This window comes from Copadichromis virginalis, linkage group LG12, assembly GCF_057382275.1.
Source record: "Copadichromis virginalis isolate Kocher_CV1m ecotype Utaka linkage group LG12, C_Virginalis_male_GT1.1, whole genome shotgun sequence".
NCBI lineage: Eukaryota > Metazoa > Chordata > Actinopteri > Cichliformes > Cichlidae > Copadichromis > Copadichromis virginalis.
The window spans coordinates 18,393,700-18,417,515 of NC_140629.1; the positions used below are offsets into that span (position 1 = coordinate 18,393,700).

Below are 23,816 nucleotides of genomic sequence, written 5' to 3' on the forward strand. Positions count from 1 at the left end.
AGGAAGCAGACAGACAGAAGGAACAGCCTGACTGAATGCCTACACTACTGTGTTGCCTCTGCACTTCCACATACATGTACATATTAGCGTGTGTTTTGAAGCACTGTTGATGAAAAAATTCTAGTGTGACTAATAGATGGTTTGGTGAATCCACGCTGTTTCAGTTAGACTTTATTATAGCTAATTCAAGGCTCTTTTTTTGTTGATGGTTCATTTTCTAACTCTTTGTACCTGCCTTATCAAAGCACACTAACTTATGAGAAAACTGGCCAGCCAACTAACAGACCTTCGCACTGTGTAATAATTTCAAAACATACCTTCTCTACATCTACAGTATCACTTTTCACATTTGTACAGCTTACCCTAAATTAGAGGTGTACAGATGCACACACACACACTCACAAACACACACACACACACACATGGCCTTTTTATTATCTTCAGCGTGTCTGCTTCCAATTACAGAGGTCTACAGAGAGGGCCCTTGTGACTGGTTGACTGGCTGTCCGGAAGATAAACAGGTGTATGCATTGGCTTCGTATCAAGGTTGGATAAGCTTAGAGACAGAGAGGAAGGGGGGAAAAAGCATTTGAGAAATCAGCATAGAAACAAAAACACATTGGAATTATTGTGTGCTGCAGGAGTAGTGGAAACTCCACAGAGATGTGCCAGCACACTGACATGTTTTTCTGAAGTCATCTGCTGCTCCATAATGGGATCATTATTATAAGGCACCTAGTTAACCTGCCATGTTATCCAGCACCCCAAGTAGAAATTAATGTTAGTCACCCCTGTTTCCTGGACCACTGCAGCCACAGCAGTGAGATCCAGAACACTCTCTCCTCAAGGACCAATTACTAGACAGGCAGTGAATAAGATGATGGTGTAATCCACACAATGCCACCTAATGGACTGATTGGAGGTCAGGCTGTTTGACCACTTTGGAGTCTACGTGTTAGATTTGTTATTGTGAATGAAAATAGCCATGAGGGATGCAAAGGGAGTCTTGGCTAGAGGGACAGAAGAAATCAGCTTCCATGAACAGTTTGAGCACTTCCTACCTGCATGTTATTAAGGTGGCTAATGTTACTGTCACTGGGATGCTGCAGCTAATTTAGCCCTGCCATTTTAAAATAGTTCAGCATTAGTCAGAAGGAAGCCATGCTGCCCTTCATCACAGCGCCCCCTCATTGACTGCTGCGTTACATACTCTCTCCTATTCAAATGGCTGTCATCTCCCACACAGCTGACTGACAGACTGCTGGATGTCTGCCACCTCTGGAGCAATGGGCTTTTCCTCAGCAACCCCTGTCAACTTAACACACACACACACTTACGTGTAAGCACATAGAACACATATATAGACATCCATATGGGTTACACACACACACACACACATATACACACCTCGATCCTCAGCCCTATTCTCAGACAGCAACCCCCACAAGGACACCCTGTCAAAACCCCTTCCTTTTCACTTCCTGTCTCCGTGTACTGTGGATACCACAGCCAGGGGCTTTGAAATCTGTTTCTTTTTCTGTTTTTTTATTGTCTCTTTTCCTCCATCTAACACAGATGTGGATTTTTCTTCCCCTTCTACTCCACAGTGCCTTTTGTTCACCCGTTCTGTTAACATGTGTCAGGTTGGGAAGCCTTGACATTTTCCAATGTGCTTTTGTTCATGGAAATCAAAATGCTGCTTCACAGAATTGGGTTTTGTATCTTTCTAAACCTACATCCATAAGAGTGATATTTTCTGGACTATAGTTTGTAAAAAAACAAAAAAAAAACAAAACAAAAACGCTGTACACTCGCCTACACACCCTTGGATGTATGTGTGTGCACGAGTGTTAATCTTTTGTGCATCCAGTTTTTTGTGCCAAGTGGTCCAGAATATCAAGATTTCATTAATCTGCACATTAATTTGTACTGTTCACAGATGTGTGTCACCAAAATGACGCTTAATTTTTCAGATTTTTGCCAGGAGAACAGCTCAGAAATGTCTACAGAGAGCTGCAAGGCGGGAGATGATTTCATGATGTCATTGTTCAACCTTTTCTCTTGCCTGAATAATGTTCCTAAGGCCTTGACTCAGGCCCTTCAACCATACCTGGAACGTGCACACATATGGGAACATCTCTACACTCTGGCAGGTAAAGTAACAACCTTGCTGCTGTGTCCTAATATTTAGCAATTGCTGCCACAATTTGGCATTGCACTGATTTCGGAATGAGCAGTTGTACAATCTCTAGTTTGTGTGCTCTAGTACTGTAACCCTGGATTCCTTTTACTTTGGAAATCAGGTGTCAGAGCTGGGAGTGACTTCATTCCAGAGTTGTGTTCTAGTAGTAGCAGTTGGAAAAGAACAAAAATGGCTGCAGATGTTCATATGTAGAACCTGGTCAGTGCTCTATGTACGGCCTATTTAGTCAGTCACAAATACACAAAAGTGGTAGCACAGAGTACATGCTTTACAGTTTTACAACTTTAGATGCACTACTGTTTTAAAGTTGGGGTTTGTAGGGCTTCTCTGACTTTCTGAGTGGGAAATCTGATTTGAGGGGGCGCTACAGTTGAAAATTTCAACTAGGAACTCCTAGGATTTTCTACTTCCTACTTCAGAAGTGTGTCAAACACACTGTGCCTAAAGTATGTGTTAAAATACAGCACTTTAAATCAGGTTAGTTTTAAAATGAACAGTTCGTGATAAACTGGAGAACATGACAAATAATCATTACATGAATTTCCGAGTAGTGAATTGAAGTAAATAAATTAAAATTGCATATATTTCATATTGTGTTGGCTGCCCTCCTCCTGGTCTCTTCTGGTGTCTGGCAGTGGCTCTTTTGGGTCCTGTTTGTTGTAGGGTACTGACACTGGATCACGGTTTGTTCCAGCAGGTCCTCCAGATGTTCAATCGTTTTGGGATCTGGAGAGTTTAAAGGCCGAACGAACACCTTGGGCTGTTATTGTTCCTTACGCCTCCGTAAACAGTTTGTGCCGTTTGGCAGGGTGCCTTTGTCCTGCTGCCGTGGGGTTGTGTGCTTGGCCTGGAGCAACATTTTAGGCAGGTGCTACAGGTCAAAGTGAGAGCTACAAAACCTGATGTCTCTCAGAATATTGCATTGTAATGCGATTCAATGTTATTCAGTGCACCTTGCCAGATTTTATGTTGAGTCTAATTGGTGAATTTTTAAATACTATGGTAAATCTTCCCTCAAAGAATATCTCAATTTTATTTTCTCTAAAGGCCAGTGTTGACACTGCATGAACATGAGCTAAAGCATAAGTATACTTTTACACAGACTATAGTTATTCCCCAACTCTCTCTGCCTCTTTCTAGTGCAAGTTTTAATACAGAGCTTAATCTGAGCTCCTGTGGAGTGTGAAGCTCTTTTTAGTGGTGATTCTTATATCCTGGGTAAGTGGTAATTATTGTAGCATAAATTAGGGTGATTGGAGAAGAGTATTTAGATGGATACTGAGCAAGGGAGGGGTCGACAGAGTGAATGAAGGGGAAGAGAGCTAGAGTGTGCCGCAGAAAATTCTCAATGTCATCCAATCAACATTTATCCTCACAGGGTAATTAGTTTAATTATTGGACCGTTCCAAATCTTTGTATTATAATTTTGGTTACAGGATACCCCCAGTGCCCCCATTTCTATTTAAACTGTACTCTGAGTTAACTCATAGATTACATTGAGAGCTTCACTATTTCTCCGCTTTCATTGACGTTTCATCACACTGTACCAGGTTGCTTGAGATCAATACACAAGTCAATACAGTTGCAGGTGGTATAGAGTCTGAGAATCAAGTGACTTTGAAAAATAGGTCTAGGTCTCACCTGCAACAGAGCGCTTGTCCTTCGAAAAGCTATATCATTTTCTGTTCCGTTCTCCTCTTTTTCTGCGGCTAAGGTTACTTATTTTGTTAGGCGTCCTTTGAGATTTCAGTGCACTTTTAGTGCCGCTTCAGTACTGTTTCTCCCGATTGTAGCCTTTGGTTTTACAGCCGGGGCTGTAGGAAGTTTATGAGTGCCATACAACTTCATACTGTAGTTAGTCTGCCAACAATATGAGCGAGATATAAAAGGGCAAACCGATGACAAACGGTAAACCTGGAGAACGTAGCAAGATTCGTGCTATCAGGCCACCTGGATTTGATCGAGAGCATCTGATTTTAGTTTGAACTTGAGTACTCACATTTGGTGCAGATATTTTAAGAGAATACCATAACACTATATGGATTCATATAAATTATTTATGGCTCTGTTTTTTGTCATTCTTTGAAAAGTAGAGTTATTTCCTGACTTTTGATTTGTTGCTTTAAAAATAAACCCCAAAGCACAATAACTATAACATGAAATGTCAACTGATCTAATGTGTAAGCATCCACTCTCCATTTTTTTATCAGTATACAGAAACATGTTCATATTCCTAGTGCAGGGATAATTAGAACAGTATAAGGAGGTTTTCTCTAAAGAAACTTATCATTCGTATCATTTTGAAAGGTTTTGACAACATATCCGCCTTTTTCTGACATAGCTAAAAAATTCAGATTAAACACAAAGTATTGATTTCAAATTTAACATTTTTAGTGCAAAGTATGTGAATTCAGTAACCTAACAAACCTAACAGTTTGTTGCTGTAACACTAACCTTGTACTTTATCTTATGCAGTTTACCAATATTTTTTTCCCCAAATCTTAAAACTAAATAATAATTACGGTCTGGAGTCATTCATCTGATCTTCTTTAGCTGACCCTTGTTTTAAAAAATCTGCTTCCTTTGTTTATTATTGTCAGACACCACACGGACAGTACCTATAGTTGTCAGCTGTGTCCGGGACATAGTCACAAAATCCACCAATAGCCTTCTGCAACACCTCGTCTCCATGGTTTTGGGTTGGCAGGCCACAGAGGAGCCTGGTGCAGCCTTGTTCAAGCGTACTGTGCCAGAGAATGTCCTGGCTAAGATACCCAAGGACTGGAACTACACACCATTGGATGTAAAGGGAAAGGACACTGTTGCTAAAAGTATGCACAGACTGAGTTTTGCACATTCAAGATAAAATTCAAGGAATTTTACTAACATTTCTTTCTTCTTCTAGCTATCATATCCTTAGCAATTCAAGCATTGTCCTTCATTTTCACCAACCTGCCAATGGCTGTAGCATCCTTGCCACTCCCGATCCGCTTTCTATTCCAAGTGGCAGAGAAGCACCTTTCCCAGCATGCCCGGCAGCTGCGGTTAGTGGGCCTGTTGATCTGGGCCTTGCTGGGCTGCCTGATCCAGGGCCTAGAAGACCCAGACACACTAGAACAGATCAGTGGTCTGGCTCTGGACCGCTCAGCAAAAGACCGCCTGTCCCTGCTGGCAGAGTGCGTACAGGCGGCCATAGGCATTCAGCAAAAGGTAATGGCTGAAATTGATGTGGTAGCCACAACAGGTAGAGGGTTTAGTTAGAAATTACAAATAGTAGTGGGTTGTACCAGACCTATAATTTCTGTATATGATGACTGGCTTAATGTCTGTCATATTTTTATTCATTTGCCTTGTTAGGGTGTTCCCAAACCTTCAGTGCACAAAGTTATACAGGCCTTGGAGGAAAAACGACCAAAGTGGACACAACTGCAGCTGCAGAAGGCCCGCAAACTCTGCTCAGACAGGTAGGAGGATATGGAAAGAGGTCAACATTAGAATGGTGCCAACAGTAGCTTAAGTGCTATTTTTTTCTTAGTCCATCTTCCCTCTCATTTAGTATAGGCTACTGATGTCAGCCTCAAAATCTTTTCACAAAATTTATTTCCCCGAATGTAATTTTGTGATCGTCAAAAATAAGGGCTGACTGTCTGCTGAAGGAGGAGGTTCAAATGCATCAAACTGACTGATGGTATGTTTCGCTACTTGCCAGAATTACCTAGAAAAATACTAAACAAATGCAACTTAGACATGCATTTCTAATTGAGCATTCAAATTTTGATGTATCATGTAACCAAGATAATTTTTTACTGACAATCTGTATGAGTAAAATCAATGAATCTCAGATTTGTTTGTTGTGCTAAATGATGCACATGCTTGACTGAATGAACTGCAGTGTGGACTGATGGGAAAACAGCTTTCGTTTTTGGCTGATCTGTGACCTTTGGCGTTGCATTTTGCTGCTTGTTCCCAGAAATGTTGTCTTCTGGTCGCTCACTTAATCATAGCAAACTCCGGACACATTCATCCTCATATAAAGTTGATTCAGTAGCGTAACCATTAAAAAAAAAAATGAAATAAATAAGGACACTGAATAGATTATGACCAGTTCTAGGAAATGCTGTCTGTTACAGTGACAGGAAGAGGGGGTAAGTGCAGAGAAAAAAAGGCAAGAGACGAGGCGGCTGAGGGGTGGTGAGGGGGTGGAAAAGTGAAAGAAGAGTGATTATGTATCACCTGTCGGAGGCATTCAGTGGGATCATTACTATTCATTAAACTAACCTTCACAGGGAAGTGACGCCTGGCTTGTAAACAATCAGAATACAGTGTCAGAGAGAGAGCGAGGAAGAGAGAGAGGAAGGTTGTAATAACTCCAAAAACAACTGGCACTTCTCTTACTGGCATCCCGTGCGCACACACATTCAGAGTAAACGCCTTCACAAAAAACATTTGGCCCTACACGATCCCTCTTCAGTTCCTTCATCTTTACCTTCCTCTTTTCCTTTCCTAACTGTAAACCACTACCACCACCCCCTCCCCAACAGCACCCACCTTGTCTTTGCAAAGTAATTTGTAGAGGGGAAGATTATTGTTCTCCATCATGGTGACCCTGGCTGGGCTGACGGGATGCATACACAGATGAAGATGAATGCAGTTATTCCTTGGCGGAGGTCTGCCTCTTTCAGGGCACATTGGCCCTAATGACATGATTGATAGGCTGTCCCAAATCCAGAGGGGCCCTCATTAATCACCCTGCTGACTGAATCCAATCATCTGCTTCACCTGCACAGTGATGGACAGGAAAGGATACAGCGCAGGTGCTGACACGGATGCACAGCCACCATCACCGACAACACCACCGCCAGGGCGCCGGGCAAAAGAATGAGGCGATGTATATGGACGAGACGGGACTCCTCTTCTTTTGCAACTCTCAATGTCAAACAGCCAATGGCTGGCTGACAGGCGACACCGTTTCTGCCACTTTATAATTACAAACGTGAGGAGAGAGAGAACAATGACAGGGAGTGTATGTGAAAGAGAAGATTTGATGGACGGTAGTGTGATACCCATCCATACAGGAAGGGCAGGAAAACGGTGCCGGCATTCACCTGGGTTGGGAAAATACAAGCCTACGGACCTTGACATACAATTACATACAAGCTTCATACACACACGCACTCCAGTCCAGTGCAACGGCATCCTTTGGTTAAAATGTCTCATGTATCTCATGAATTATAATGAAAATAGTGAAAATAATTTTGGTATTTCTTGGTCATTTTCACCACAGAAGATTTGACTGGTCTGATTGGTTTTCAGATACTAGAGCAAAATGTAATTTTTTTTCTTTGCCAAGACTTACATTTTGAAGTTCTTTTGCCTTGTGAAGTAACTGAATAAAAAAAACAAACTTTAATTTTAATACAGTTAATTTTCCAGTCATAGCAATTTCTAAATTGTAGCCCAAATTCCTCTCCAAACTCGAAGATACTTCCTTAGCCAGAGGTGGTATTCAAATATAAGCCGACACCCTGCCTCCTTCTGCTCCTCTCATCTTCTATGTTCTTCACGCTGGGTTTTTTCTTTGTGTTGTCTTTACTAAGTTCTCCTCTTCCCATCTCTGTTTCACTCACAGTGTATTTGAACAAGGAAGCGAGAGAGGAGTTGCTGCAGCTGAACTGACTGAGCAGAAAATAGGCCTGATGCTGCTGGAGGTCTGCCACAAAGCAGGTGGCAGCAGCTACCTGAGGCAGATCTATCACATCATCCAAGGCAATGAGGTAGGGAAGTACTTGCTCTCCCCAGCAATTAGGTGGCTGCTGGCCTGAGGCCGCAGGCTGTTCAGGAGGGGGAGACAGAGGGAAGAGGGCTGCTGCTTGTGTGCAGTCTGCTTGTTCTGATCGTCTTTTGTTCAAGTGACCTCAAGGGTGCAAACCTACAGTGATTTCCAGTGTAATACACTCACCTCACATAGAGCAGAGGAAGCCTCGTGGAGTTACTAGACTCTGTGGAAAGCTTTTTGGAAGAGATTTCAATGAGGAAGAACATCCCTTTAAAACTCAAGTGGAAGTTATTTTATGAAATTTACTTCAAAAATCATTCTTCTAAAAGACCCCAAATCGATTAGATTTTATTAGCCTATTGTAGCTAAAGTTTTCTGATGTCTAAAGAAGATCTTTGGTGGTTGTTGAAAAGCTAAAAATCATATTAAGTTGTTTTAACTGGTCTAGTAACACTTTTTTGGAATGTTGCCGTTTCCTGTCCAATGAAAATCAAGTTGAAAAAGCAAAACATTAAAGGTACAGTAAATATTTTTTTGAGATGACTTAATAGAAAAAGAGAATACTGTACTCATAAATAGTTAGTGTTAGTCCAACAAATTGATGCATTCTCACACACTTACGCCATGTTGCCATGCCATCTTGAAAACTTGGACGTCCTTCCACCTAATTGTGTTTTATGGATGCTGCTAACTGAAGTTGGGGCTCTATAATGCACAACAGCAGTTGTTGATGTTTACACATCAACAACTGCTGGTTATAAGTTAACATTATGCCAGCTTGGCTCAAGTGTCCTGAAATGTACATACAGTTTGATTGCATTCTCACATTATATGTGAATTTTGTGTCTGATTCCATTCATTTTTAAATGAATACTGGACAGTATTCAAAAGTTTGCAATGGTTATTAACAAGCCTATCACAAGACACAAATGCTATTTTTGTGGGTTTTTTCCATCTTTTTTTTTTCTTTCGGTCTCTGAAGTCGCTTGTGTATTTCTGTAATGAGCACATCATCCCAGAGAGTTCGTAGTGCTGCTGGGAAGACTGTTAACCCTATCCATTCTTCTGAATGCAAACATGTTAGTTTTTCTAGCATGAAACAAGGACATGACATACTACAACTAAATCTTAAAAACTTTATTCTTCATGCTAAATGAAAAGGATATTAATTTCTTTAGTTTTAATTTATTTTTAATGCAACACTTCTTTGACATTTAGTCTTAAGACTAATATAATTAATATAACTACCTAAATGAGCCTGGTTATTTATTTTTTACATTTAGATAATTTAGATAAATTGCATTACCAGATCTCTTTACCTTTCTCTGTCTAGTTGGAGTTCATAATCTGTATCTAATAGGATCCAGCATGGACATGTAGAGTATGTGTTTTTGATGTTTTTGAAGTGTTAACACATATAACTCTGCTCGGCAATTTGAGAGAATGTGAATGGGAACTGCAAGAATCAAGAGTTGTCCTTCTGGCAGCTCCAGCGTCTCTACCCAGCCAAGGTCGAGGCAAGAACATGCAGGTCATGGACAGACTGGGTTGGTGGTGAGGTGAGGGAGGAGGAGGTCCAGAGGCCATGTCAAGCTGACGGATGGGAATATACCGAATTCACACCAGGATGCCTATGTGTGCATGAACACACACATAGAGTCATAGTGTACAAAGACTCATTGCTATATGCTGGACCTATTGTGAGACACATGCATTACAACTACAGCAAAGGTTACAGAAACAGCACCAGAAAGTGCACTAGTGTAAAAAACCTGTTTCTCTTTCGTTCCATCTGTACGTATTTTGTTTTGATATGTGTTTTTCATTGCTTTATTCATTCACTGAAATATGGCTCAGGGTGGAGCCATACACGTAAGTAGACGCTAAAACTCCACTAGACTCTTTATTTGTTTGGTCTGTTCGATATACTTTGAGTTTAGTTATTTTACTTATACAAAACCTTTTGGCCTCACTCTAGTTGTCAGACTTTTTCTTTACAGCTTATTTATTATCAGTCTTATCAATCACATTGCATCCGTCTCCTGTGTTTCTCTTCTTCCATCCCACCCTCATAACCTGCTTACAGGAACTGCTGATGTCTAAACTGAGTGGAAGCTCAGACTTGCCAAATGATCCTCCTCTTTTTGTGAAGTTTGATCTTGGCCCCGAGAGTCATGTTGGAGGTGCCCGTTTCAATCCTCTCCACCAGTTTGACCACATTGGCAAGAAGAAGCTGGATCAGGTGTGTTAAGCCTTTTAAGGTTAACATTGTATTATATTCTGGTAGCAAATAAGTGTTTAAAACTTGTTTTAGTTGTGTGAAACATCTTTGATATTCATGTGAACTTTTTCCAGTTTTCAGACTTTGTACTGTGTGGGTGTACTTGTGACATACAGCGTGGTGTCATTATAACTTTTACCGAGGCCGGAAGCTTAATGTTGAAGGTTAGAAGCTCTTTGAGTCTCTAGTGAACTGGATACTGTGGTAGTCTCTGAAGTTGTCAGGTCTTTCTGGGGCTTGGCTTTCCTATTCCCCTTAGGTTGCTGTCTTTTTCCGAGCAGGAGTTAGGCTGGCAGGAAGAAAAGAACGCCGAAGAGGTGAAAAGATGAGAGAAGTTTTTTTTTTCTTTTGTAAAGAAGTGAGTAATGTTAAAGGAGAGTGCAGTCTTAAAGTGCACTTCTTTGGGGCTTTGAACCATGTAGCCTCTTATCCTGAACCTATCCCCAGGAGTGTCACCATGATGTTCATTTAATTGTTAGGTTTTTTGTTCTCCATATCAGGGTTGAGTCTACCTACAGGTAACTCACTGTAAGAGTTGCTCGCTTTCCCCCTCATTTCCCCTCTATTACTATGATATCCCCCACTGTTAGGAGAGATACAATGGTACTTATAACACTTACAGCAGTAAGTATTTTCTCAAGATAGGCCTGTGTGTTTCTGCTTTCTTTTTTTAAGGATTAGAATTATAACTTTAATATTTATATTATTAGAGTTGAATACAATTCAGTTTTATTTGTACAGAACCTATTCAGTCAACAGTCACATCAAGGTATTTCATATTGAAAGGGAAAGACCCTACAATATTAGAAACCTCCAGTAATCAGACAATCTGCTATGGGTAACCACTCGACAACAGTGGGAAAGAAAAACTCCTTTTTAACAGGAAGAGCCCTGCAACAGAGTCGGGATCAGGGAGGACCAGCTATCTGCTAAGATCAGTTGAGGGTGATTAGAAAGAGAAGAAACAAAAAGGGAAACATAGAGTGATAAATACAGAACATAAGCTATGAAAAAGATTTGTATTTGTGACTCTTATATTTGTCCCTTATAGCAGCTTCAGTTCTTGCTGTGGCTTTTCAAGAACATTAGTCCCATTTAATTTCTAAGACTTGGCCTGTTTTCGGCTTATCACAGGAGGCTGCATAGCTTTGCATAGAAACACCCTATTAAGAGAATGATTAAAATGCCTTCTCCGCTTCAGGTGCCTGTGTTGTTTGTCAAATAAAATGGAGGGAGGAGGAAAAAGTTACACCCATCAATCACAGATGAGGAAGAAGCAGAGGGGGGATCGGATGGATGGATGGAACGAGTAGAGTTCTCCTCCTTTTGTCAATAAAACTCAGCCTGGAGTTAAAAGTGACATTTTACAATCAAAGCAATCTGATTTTTATTTGCTTTCCCAATATGGTGATGGTGCCAGGTGTGTGTGTTCCCTGTTCACATCCACACGCAGGCGTGTGTGTATTTTTAAAAAAGAGTGAGAGTTAGCAATAGAGGGAAAGAAAAGGAGAAGGGAAGGTGGGGGGTTGGCAGAGTGCCATTGAAGATGGAAAGAGGAAAAAAAAAAGGCATAGCAAGAAGAGTAACGACTCCCTCCAAAAATTGATTTATCTTTCTATAAATGATGGCTACATCCCCCAAATGGATTTATAAATTAATTGCTGTCTTATTGGAATAAAAACCTTCTTGTGCGGACATGATTGATCGCCTGATGTCGGTGGCCTGCGCTGGAGACCCCCCTCCTCTTTTGTTAGTGGGTCCCAGCTGGAGCGGTAATGCACTGATGGTATTAACCCTGATTAATAACTAACAAACGCTATCCTCATACATCAACAGAGTGCTGTGGTCGACTGGGCATGGGACTGGGCAAGGCTGCTCCCAGCCTATCAGGGCATGAGTCGGGTCACCTTCAGAGCTCTGCTGGCCAACAGGTAAAACATTTCTGTTGCAATATATGTATTTTTATGTGTCTTTTTGTGTTTCATTTGTGCAGTCATTTTGTGAATTACTCGCCTTAGTACAGACCTCAGATGGTTTTTATCAGCATATAAAGTTTCATTTTCCCGATTGTGTCTTCTATAATGCGGGCTGTGCTGTGGAAAGAAATCTTTGGAAAGAGGATATTGGAGTGCTATCATATACCGTGTGCGCTGAATGGAGTGGATCAATGAAATCCTCTCTGTGAATGCATGTGTCACTGACTGCACAGACACAATTTTTGGTAATTGAGTAATGCCTGCTTATTAGGTACTTTTGAGACCTTGGGGTTGGTACATAAAGATGGATAAAAAAAACAGGCTGGTTCGGATTTTTGTGTCATCTGATTGAAGTTTTTCGCCCAAGTCCACCACTCCTGTCCCATCCTCTCCTCCCCCTCCCCTCCTGTTTTACTCTGCAACAGGCATAAATATTTATGCAGGTATGTGACACATATTAGATTGCAATACTTCAGGCTGTTCCCTGTTCTCCATTCACAGCTGTCACGCTGCCAGCTATCAGGGAGCTATGGGGCTACTGCACCTTGTCTCCACACCTACGCCCAATCCATTCTAAATCACTGCCATTGTAACACACACACACACCTTTCTAACAAAGGGCAAGCTCTGCATCTGCCAAGGACACGGGCCTAATAAGGGTGAAGTACTCAGCTCTGTGCTACGCTGTGACGAGCTTTGTCGCCTCCATGCCTCTACCCCCTCTTCCCACACCCACATACACATATTCTATTCTTCCGCCCCTTATACGCTGCTTTGTTGCATGCTAAAACAGATACTGTCATTGCTTGACTGAGCCAAATTAGTGTTTCAGCATTCATGAATAGAAACTGAAAGAAGAGGATATGAAGTCCGATAGCAAGAGACATAGAAAAAGAGGGTCTGGACTTGAAGTTTGAGATTGTGAGCGACACGGAGAAAAAGCATATCACTTCTGACAAGGATTCAAAAAGTGTGAAGATGGGAGTGGGAGGGGTTAAAGGTTATATAATTCACCCTAATCTCATAGTATCAAAGTGTCTGAGATTCTGTCATCTGCCTCATTAGCCTGTCTTTGTTGGGCCAGAGGAACAGATTTCATGGAGGATTTGGAGAATGGCTTTGGTTCAGCACAAGTTGCTCGCACAGAGCAGGAAGTTAGTTTCATGGACTGGCGACATGTAAGCTGTCAAAGTTTTTCTCAGATCAATCTGTGACTCAGAAATATCCCTCAAGCTATAGAAGGCCGTTCATGGGATAAGCACACTGATGTCTCATCCACTGATCCATTTGTTAGTGTAGATAAGGAACACTTTCTGCGTAACCACAGGCCGAAGCGCCTTCGGCTGTTTTCACTTCACAACAATTACTCTTTCACTGCTTCCAGTTGCTGAAAAAGCCACAGCATATCTCACCCTCTTGATGATTTTAATAGTAATGTTTCTACCCCGTACAGTATAAAAAGTCCTCTTATTGTGACCTTGTTGTGAATTTCTACCTTCTAACTTTTAGTCTCCTTGAATGACTTTCTCTTCCTGTACACAGTCAATATTTTTTTCTGCTCCCGGGCTGTGTGACTTAGCAGTGTGGCCCATTGGCCTCCTATATATTGTGATAGTGGCAGGACAGTTATTGTGCCTAGGGTTTATATCACATTCTAATGGAGCAAGGCTATGAGTTAAGGGGCGGTAGGCTTTTAAACCAGGGCTGTTAAATCACTGTTCAGATGACTTCATTAGCAGAGCGGGACACATGCTGAGACACTATGTCGGCACACACACGTACACACACATGCGTATACATACACTTTCACCCTGCTACCTTGACGGTGTAACGCTCGGGCCAGACAGGAGGGAGAGTGGATTTATACAGATATGTGTGTCCTTCTTTGTCACCTGTCACTTCAGTTCCCTTGGCATGATAGCTCATCCATCATCTACAGATTGAGCTTTTCAGCAGAAACCAGACTGATTAATACTACTGAAGGACCCCCAGGGTTGACTATATGACCTGGCTTCCTGGCAGACTTGATACATTAATGGGAAGATGGATTACTTATGTAAAAAAACACTAGTTTTCTGACTAAATGGTGGGTTGGCTTTGTTAAATACGTTGTTACTGTTAAAAACAATGTAAGAAGCAGTGATTAGTGGATGTGTTTGATGGAGTACTGCCTGGCAGGGTCAAATTTTGATTGTTTGTCTGGGAAACTGACCAACCTGTTGGTTCTTGGCCAGCTGTGATAAATGATAGGCCTCAAAAACCTATTAAGGAAGGCTAACTGCTTTGCTAAATAGATTTTTTTTTTACTTTACTTGCCTTATTTTCCCCCTTATTATATGGATGGATGGGTGGCTCTGAATTCTACTTTTGCAAAATCAAAAGATCCCTGTTTTAGCTCCAGGAGGAGACACAAATCCCTTGTTGGATGCATCAGGAAGGACATCAGACATAAAAATCAAACATGAAGAGCTACCTGCTGTGGCAACCCTTTGTTAGCAGCTGAAAGTACCTCTATTACATGGATGGACATCTTTATAGACACTGATGTGCAGCTGACTTATGATAGGCTTATACCAGAGAAACAACACATGCTCTGTTTGTGAATCAAGGTCTAACAGCAGAACTAACTAGTAAAATTCAGCCACCCTAAAGTTTTCAGTGTCTTCCTTTATCTCTAACAGATTTAAAGTTTTTGCATATGGAAAAAAAAAGTATCTTCCTTACATGCTCATATATACTTAACATTTCACCTTGAACAAACTGTACTGAATGCATTTATATTAATTTCCATGCATTACGAATTTAAATTTGTCTAGGTTGTCTCATTCCTTGACTTCAAGTTATGAACCGCTCTTTGTTACAGAAGCGTTGAGTCAAAGCACTAAGTGCTTCAACTGATGCTGAAGTTTCTCTTCAGCGAATAGATTGCAAATGGATAAGTCAACTGCTTTGTCCTTGGTCGCACTTTCAAATCCCCTTTTCTTTAGTGAACACTTGTAACTCTGTCTGAGCGTACTTTTATACAAAACAATTAAAAAAAAAAACACAGCTCAGGCCCTTTGTAGGTTGGAAATAATGCCAGGAGTGCTGACCCTTCTCTTTCTTCTGTGACTCTGATTGCGTCCCAAGGCCTTCGAGTGCTACGGTCTTTTATGTCATTTTTCTGTTCCATCCGTGGAAAAATGAAACAAGTCTGAAAAAGTGTCATGTGTTGCAACAGACAAAAGTCACATTTTAGCTGTCATCTGCTAAGGTGACTTTTTGAAACAGTTTCCTTGCACCTATATGTCAGAGAAGGTCCCCTGACCTGGTTGTTAAGGGGTAGCCAAGTATGAGAGATGAAGCCTCATGTGTCACTTGGCACTCTTCCACTCCATCATAAGGATCTAATATCGTCCAAGGACATTCATGCTTAGATCTGCTAGTTCTACTGCTCCGGGTACACGGTCTTAAAATCAGCGTGGAGCAACAGAAAGACGTCATGGGTTGGCCCGCAGTAAATTCAGAGTTAGATATACTGTAGCTGTGCTATATTTAGACCTTATTTTCTGAGTAAGCACTGCTCGGTACGATTTTATTACACACGCATTGACAGTAAAAGGGTACTAGTAGTATTGACCTCTAGATTTGCTGGCTTAATATAGTTAGCTACAGTATAACTACTGAACACTAAACCATTTTCTCTGAATTGTCTCATTGTTTCTGTTACCCCTCTGGTCTATAACAATAGCAGTTTGTGGAAAAATGCCAGTCTGTGGCATTCTCTTGCTTGAGCGGCTCCTTAAATTGCGGCGATAGACGCTTGTGCTTTCAGGAAGTGGGCAATCGCCATCTGTTCCTTGGCGCTGCCATATGGCGGGCCTTTTTCTCAGGGAATAAAATAAAAACAAATATGTCAGAACGTTCGTCTTTCTCCACGGACGCTGATCAACCTGGGGAGAAGCTGGATCTCAGTGTGTCTGGATTAATGGTCTTACTTTACGCTTCAGGGAATGAGTGAGTGTACGCTCGTCTTTGTGCATTTGTGTGAGCACGTGTGCATCTTTTTGTGAGGGCATGCACGCACTAATGCACATTTGTGTACCTGGAAGTATTTCTCAAAGCATTTATCTGACTTTAAGGGTGATGGTACCGTACCGTTTTGAGCAGTTGGTTGCCCTAGTCTTGGAAGCATTAAACAACGCAGGAGAAAAGAGCTTCAAGGTTAGCCAGAGTGACATTTCACGGCTGCCGCTGCCAAAGAAACAAGAAGAAATGCTCTCAAGCCATCATCAGACTCTCCATCTTGCGAGGCCACGAATTCAAAAGACTTGTCACTTTTGAAAATCAGGAGAGTGTGAGGTGTCATTGAGGAAGGGCTTCTTTCTTCTCTCGTAGATCTCCTTGGGTGTCCTCTCTACTGACTGACAGCTTGGGATGGGAGTTTGTGTTGGTGGAGACAGAATACATCTTTTGTCTGCTTGGTTATACATGGCGTGTTTTGTCTTCGCTACCCCTGGACAGCACTGACACATTGAGGTTTTCATTAGCCGTAAGCAGGTGGTGAAGAAGAGGGACGAGCTTATGCGCATCACTCTGTTCCCATCCCTGCTTGTGTGCATCTGCACTGCACCAGCTTGTATACTGTAAGCATATCACAGAGGGCGTACATGTGTCGGGCCGCGTGTGTTTGAATGTTCAACATTACATTTTTAGCATGTGTGATACTTGGAGGTTTGCTCCAAAGGCGAATAAATCAGTGATGCCTGGGATAAGGCCGTGGCCCCTCCTCAAACTGCACAGACAGGCTGAGAGGCTCATTAATCAAACGGCCAGTCACAGATGTGATGGCTTCCACACAAACCGCCAGCAGACTGTGAAAGTCACATCCAACAGAGTCAACTGTCAGCCAGGCAGGCAGGCTGCACTTTTCTGCTCTCTCTCTCTCTCTTTCCCCCTCTGTTGTATTAATCTCTCACTCTCCCTTTACCTCCTCTCACCTCCAGCATGATGCCTCAGTGTGATACATCTGAAATATTTGTCTTGTCCCTCTAAAAACCATCTCGAGGGTCGAGAAAAATCCATGTTCTCAGAGAGTGGTCATGGTCAAACCATTTTGGGGAGACAAGACATCAGTCATTACTGCACAATGCTCTGTTCTCTGAATTTACTTACAGCATAGGTAAACACTGACCACACCACTTCAGATTATCTCCTAAATTACATGAATCCTTGTTCATTCCCTGAATAAAAGTTGATAATCTGGTAGAATATTATGGAATATGGTGCAATTTGTTAGGTTCAAGTTCAAGTTCAAGTTCAACTTTATTGTCACTTCAACCATATACAGTTTAAAAATACACAGTGAGGCGAAACAACGTTCCTCCAGGAACCAAGGTGCTACAAGGTGAGTCAGTGTATTCCTTTTAGTATTTTGTCAGTATCTGGAAATTCCAGGTACACTCAGGACTATCATGTGTACCCTCTTCATGGAAATGCTGGCATGTGCAAAATATGTTTTCCCATTTCTTTTGGGTTATTATGTCACAAAACTTTTCTGCAATCCCAACTCCGAATGGGTTTAAATTAGTTACAGTTATTACCAGTAATTTCTATAATATTGCTGCTCATCATCATAACCCTCGCTTCACGTTGGTTATTCCACACAGCAAGCTGAACTAGATTATCCTGTTATCCTTTGTCAACTTACTGTACCTGACGTTGCTTTAAAAAAAATGCATTTTTTATGTAATTTAATTGTATAAATAGCAATCTCTGTGACTGTTCCAGCTTCAGACTTTGGATGGATAAATAGTTGGAGTGACTCTAACACCAGAGCTAAATGAAAATGCTGCTTAATCTACTGAAAAGCCCTCCCAGCACAGATAGAAATGCTGGATGGAACAAGGACAAGACAAAGCCACCCTCTCCTGATTAAAAATGGCAACTCCCAAGGCTCCTCAAACACACTGGGGTATTTGATGCTGCAAATAAAGACTGTATTCCACATGCTTTTGCTGTCAGAATGGGAAATGGTGCAGAAGGGAAGGAAATTCTCTTGTTATGATGCCAGGTTTTTGGAGAATGACACCATCATAGTTGGAGCCCTGCAAGATTTAACTACATCTGACTACACAAGGTCTATGGGCAGCTTTTTAAACAAAGTTTGACTGAACAGAGAAACAGCCATTTTTCAGCGATGTGGCTTCTTTTTTTTATCAAGTTTTCCAATTTTACTTTTTTCCAGTGTAAAAAAATAAAAGAGAAATGTTTAAGCATGTGAAAGCAGGCTTATAGTAGCGTTACTAAAATGAGATATGCACGATATCTCATGTCATCTCAATGCCAGCTGAGCTTTTTCACATTGCATTGAGATCAAATGTCCTCAGACATTGTGAGCTTTGCACAGCTGTAAAGAATGCTGTCATTAACTGAAAAATAAATACTTCTACAATACCAAAACAAAAGTAGTAACATGCTGCAGTTGTCACTGGATACTTTATCACACTTGCAGCCACCATGCATTTTGTTACTGCACCTGACTTTGCCAGCTTTGGATCAAGTTTGTCTTTGGATTTCTAGCATGTCCACTGGGTATTTGTTTTGGTGAGCTCTGTCAGCGAAATAACTCCATGTTTTGCCCTTGGAACCAGTTTTGTCAACCAGTTTAGATGAACTGGGACTCGGTTCAAGACGTGGTGGACTGTTTGACACTGTTGCCATGTTTCCTGCTGATTTACTGAAATGACTTTTTAGCTGACTGTAGCAGTCCATTGTCAAGAGCCAGTTTGTGACCGTCTGTTCCAGTCCATCATTGTATGCGTTTCCATCCTTTTTACTATTCCATGTGCCATCTTTATTCAAATCCTCTGGAATTGATACCGAGTTAGCCTCTAAGCTTGCAGAATGTGTTTGGTTGTGTGGTTAGTGTATTGGAGGATACATGGTGAAATTAAAGTTGAAATGAAAAATGTTTGGCATTTTGTCTTTTATGCACAAGTATGTCAACTAAGAAAGTATATCCACTAGTGGTGGTCTTGTACTTGTTAATGATTAAAAAACTAACTGTAAGGCACAACATAAACATGCAGTGTATACACATTTCTAGATCTGGATATATTTTTTTTTCATTATGTATGTGCCCAGAGACCATTTACTTAGAAAAGTGTAAGAGAAGACCCCGGACCTCTATAAAGCCAGTGCAAGATAGTAAATAAAAGAGCATCATCTAAATGCTTGAACAGGTTTGTGCAAGTTTGTGTGCCCTCCTGTGTGAGGCTATGTAGTGAGGCGGTGAGAGGTTTTTTCCATTTTTTTGGGGGGGTGCATCACGAGGTTGTATCCTGTCGCCAGGCTCATTAGTCCATCAGAGGCGCCCAACCAGCCCCAGCCAATCGTTGCTCTCGACTTGGCTCTGCCATTTGCATGTGGTCTAGGAAGAGATAATTAGAGGGATCTCTGCCTGTCACTGTTAATCTGGGACTTAGTGAAGGGCTGTGACGCCGACACGCTGATGGACTGACACACACACACACACACACACACGGTGTCATATGAATTTGCGCACACACTCAGATTCACAGAAATTCTACGTGGAAACACAGTGCCTACCTCCACACGCTAACATGATTTGCACAGGTAAACACTGTTAAGCTGTGGATAGGACTGTTAGTTTTTTTTAATGCTCTCTTTTTGATTTGTGACTAGTAGAGTGGTCTTTTTGTTGTATTTCTTATCTCTATTAATGCTGCGCATTACACTAAAGTACATCAGAGTTCCTTCCCCATTGGTGTGATATGATAGCATGTTGACTCAGTGACTGTTTACACCAGTTGTACTATGCTGTTGACACAGGGTTTAGATCCCTGTTCAGATAGACTGTGCTTGTTGCTTCCCAAACAGACAGAATGCTCAGTAAGTCTTTTGAACAAGCCCAGCTGTCAGCCCTATATACAGTACGTTCACACACACACACACACACACACATCAATACACTCACATCCTAACAAACATGCACATGCGCTCATGCACTGGCAGGTCCCCAGCTACACACACACTGAGAACACACACACGTCGCTGATTGGCAGGCCTCCTGTTTCCCCATAATTCCGACTGATTTATCCAATCAATCTCACTCGGAGAGCTGCTAAAGCGTTGACTAATATTAAGAGTAGAACATGCGACAATTAAAACATCCTTCAGGTAATTACAGAGCTGGTTTAGCAGCAAACAACTGAAGCATTTTATACATTCAGCATGTTGCCTGTGTGTTTTATTTGTACCTGTTTGATAGTTAATCGGGGGAAATGAGGTACATCTGTGAATGTTACCGCTTTTTAATGCACGTGCCGCATAACATCGCATCGTTAGCTGAACGAGTCTATGCAAATATTGACGCTCTTCACCTAATTAAGTGCTATTTTATCCTGCACAAGAAAATCTTGCGTAAAAAAAGACTGGATAGATGTGCTTATTACCGCAAAGCCTTTTTCCAAACCAAGTGACAGCAAGTTCTTTTCGAGCACTGGGGGACTGCTAAGCTAAATGGTGGATGTTGAGGAAGTGCGTGAGTACCATTGCTGACCTCATCCGTCCTGCTCTGTGACCTTTTGTCACCACTGATGGCACATAATAGTTGACACTTGACTTTAGGGGCTCTTTAAGTGCCAAGAGTGGCCTGGGCCCTGGGTACATATTCTAATGCCATCATCTCTGTACTCTGTGAGAATACCCTTTGTACAGGAGTCCTCGCTACACATGTTTTCACTTTTTCTTTCTGAGCTTTCTGAGCTTTCTTCGCCATTCTCCCTCCCTCCCTCCTTCCCTCTTTTTTCTCTTGTTTCCAAAAAAAGACACATGCGGTCACACACACAGCAACACTCAGACCCACTCAGACATGCTTTCGCTGAATTGAAATGGTCTGTCCCGCCCTTCTGCCCCTCTGCCATTTAAGGCAAGCACAGAGGTGCACTTGTCTTGACACTTGTCTCAACAAATCTATAGACAGCCAAAAGGACTATTCCAGCTGTTATCAAACCACTCTCTTCATGCCTCTCCTTTCGTCTTTTCTACTCTGTGTCATATTTAGATACAGCACCATTTTCCCACCTTCACCACCTGGACTCTATACTGTACGTATGGAAAATTACAGTGACGGGTGGGTATTATGTATATTAATATCACTGACTCGGAGGTTATTTATTGAATCCTTCTGCTCCATTCTAATTTGGGAATGTAGTATATTATATAGGTCACCTGAAAACTGTAACTGTACTTAAACTAACACTTGCTTTCAGGAGATTTGGGCAACCATTTCACAGCTATTGTAGATTTAGACTTTTGACAGCATCAGCTAATACGCATATGACAAAGGTTATAAAAGCCTTTGCATTCTTACAGCTTTCTGTAATAAATACCTTTTTATATCAAACATAATGTCCTATCTTAGAAGATATTTTTTTTACATTTTGTGTAAATTTTGCATAAAATGTCAAATGTCCGTGCTGTCTACTGCAAAGAATAGCCACTCATCTTAACTAGTACGTTGATAAACATTAAAATATACAAATATATTTATGTATTTGTCTCCTGCGATGTATATTGGTGTACAGAAGGTCCAAGCACCCTAATCAATAAGAGGAATCAAATAGCAAATAAGCAGTTATTATAGATTTAAAATCCCTTCCAGCTCAGAACAAGGTGTTGATATCCACTGCTTGTTATGGGTCAGTCTGCACTGTAAATATGGCATGCTGTGGCAAATGGCAAATATGATTGCACTCTCCCACTCGGTGTTTCCCCACCTTTGCAGCTTTTTACTTTGTGTTTCTTTCAACTCTTTCTCCTTTTACCTGTTTTGGCTCCCTCTCTCTGCAATCTTCTCAGAGAAACCATCATGGGTCATGTTTTTCTGAGTCTTTGATCACTGAGTAGTCTTTCAGCATGTTGACTACAAGGCCTCTCACCTCCCCAGTGGTTGTTGCAAAAGAGGGGGCACACTTATCTAGCTTCTATGATGTTGATGGTTGAAAGCATTTGCTGATGTTGAAAGTGCGTGTGCACCTTTGTGCGTTTGTGTGTGTCCATTCAGACATGATGAAAGACTCTGTTATAGCACTGGGGTTGTGATCGGTTGCAACTACACTGTAGCTATGGTTGATAAGCATGGCATTCGTATCTGACAGATAATGATCATGTGACAATGCAGTCATTTAGGAGAATAATACCCTCGGCACAAATTCTTACATTTTTTTTCTTCTTAAATAGCCTAAAAGGTTGGAGTTTACATCCCTGAGCTTTTCATCCATGCCTATTTGTTCTGTTATTCCATGGAAAACTTCCTTCACTGTTTCATAATGGGTTTCTCCTGAGGGCACAAACTCTGGCTGAAATAGAAAAAGCTTTATTCCCCCCTTAGTCTTTACACCTCCTGCGAGTAAACGATGGCTCGGTGTCTGAGAGGTTTGCGGCTCCATCCAGCTGCAGAATTCTCTCTTTTGTAAGATGCAGGGGATGGCCTTGATGTGACAGCTTCTGATGTTAGCCCAAGTTGTTTTTGACAGAAGACAAAGAAAAAGGAAAGAAGGCAAAGAAAAAAAAGGAAATATAAAGGCAAACCGATGGAATTTATCTTCTGAGGTGAATTGCTTGTGCAGGAATCAATTCTTTCTCTGCGTCATTTTCTTTTAAAAACATCTTTGTTTTCCTCCCCATGTTTGCTTTGTCATGACTGTTAAGAACAGTCGGTTTGATTGAATTTGCCACTGGAGACATTTAGTGATCTTGATGCATTCTTTGGATGCAGGGCTTAGGCTTGCTGGAAGCATCTTTTTTAGATGTCCCCCTCCCGCCCATGACATTACGGAAACAGGTCTACCCTTTACAGCAGACTGAATGGTGAGTGGTATTATTTGATATATTGTGCTGATACATGCCAGTCTATAAGAATGCCAATGACAATCATAGGAAAGGACATTTAGATTACTGTCGAGGCTCCCTGTCCTGTCTCTTCCTATCTGGCCTGCTATCACTCCATCTGTTTTGTAATCTGTCTTCTCTTCATCTTGAGTTTGACTTGTAATGATGAAGAGCTGGTCAGAGGGGTATAGAGCATTTTGTGTGTGAGGTGTGTGTGTGCGCATGTGTGTGTGAACTTTGAAGTTGCTGTTTTTTATGTGAATGAGTGGGAGCCTTGTATGTGTGTCCAGCCTGTGTCTGCCTTTACTAAGAGTGAGCGTGACCCTTGGGCTGTACCCCACAATCAGTCAGCCTGCCTAGCCCCTTCTGACTGAGTGTTCCTCTCTTAGTCCTCTGAAAGAGTCTTTCTTGTCACAGTGTGCCAGACCTTCCCTCTGCCCCTCACTGTTGTCAAGGTTAGCCCGTCTGCACCTTTTCCATTTTGACTATCCTTCAGAAACAACCTTCTTCATATGTGTCTCTGAAAAGAGTAAAAAGTTTGAAGTTTTCCACTCTTTTCTAGGTCTTCCACTCAAGGTTAGACTTCCCCAGTGCTCTTCATATAGCCTTCTAGCAGCACTCTATCCAGTACTTACGTGCATCTGAGAGAGGAGGAAGTTTAAAGGAGGTTAAATTCTCTCTTCC

General features: G+C 41.5%; 1 protein-coding gene across 1 annotated transcript in view; it reads left to right on the forward strand.

The window, feature by feature from the left end:
- kiaa0825 (KIAA0825 ortholog) overlaps window positions 1–23,816 on the forward strand; it is a 117,084-nt gene that overhangs the window by 40,301 nt on the left and 52,967 nt on the right. The window contains exons 16-22 of the mRNA XM_085475131.1: window positions 1,974–2,153; window positions 4,804–5,034; window positions 5,109–5,413; window positions 5,561–5,667; window positions 7,833–7,977; window positions 10,066–10,221; window positions 12,097–12,191. Coding sequence (XP_085331257.1) covers window positions 1,974–2,153; window positions 4,804–5,034; window positions 5,109–5,413; window positions 5,561–5,667; window positions 7,833–7,977; window positions 10,066–10,221; window positions 12,097–12,191 — 1,219 coding nt within the window. The remainder of the gene's footprint in view (window positions 1–1,973; window positions 2,154–4,803; window positions 5,035–5,108; window positions 5,414–5,560; window positions 5,668–7,832; window positions 7,978–10,065; window positions 10,222–12,096; window positions 12,192–23,816) is intronic.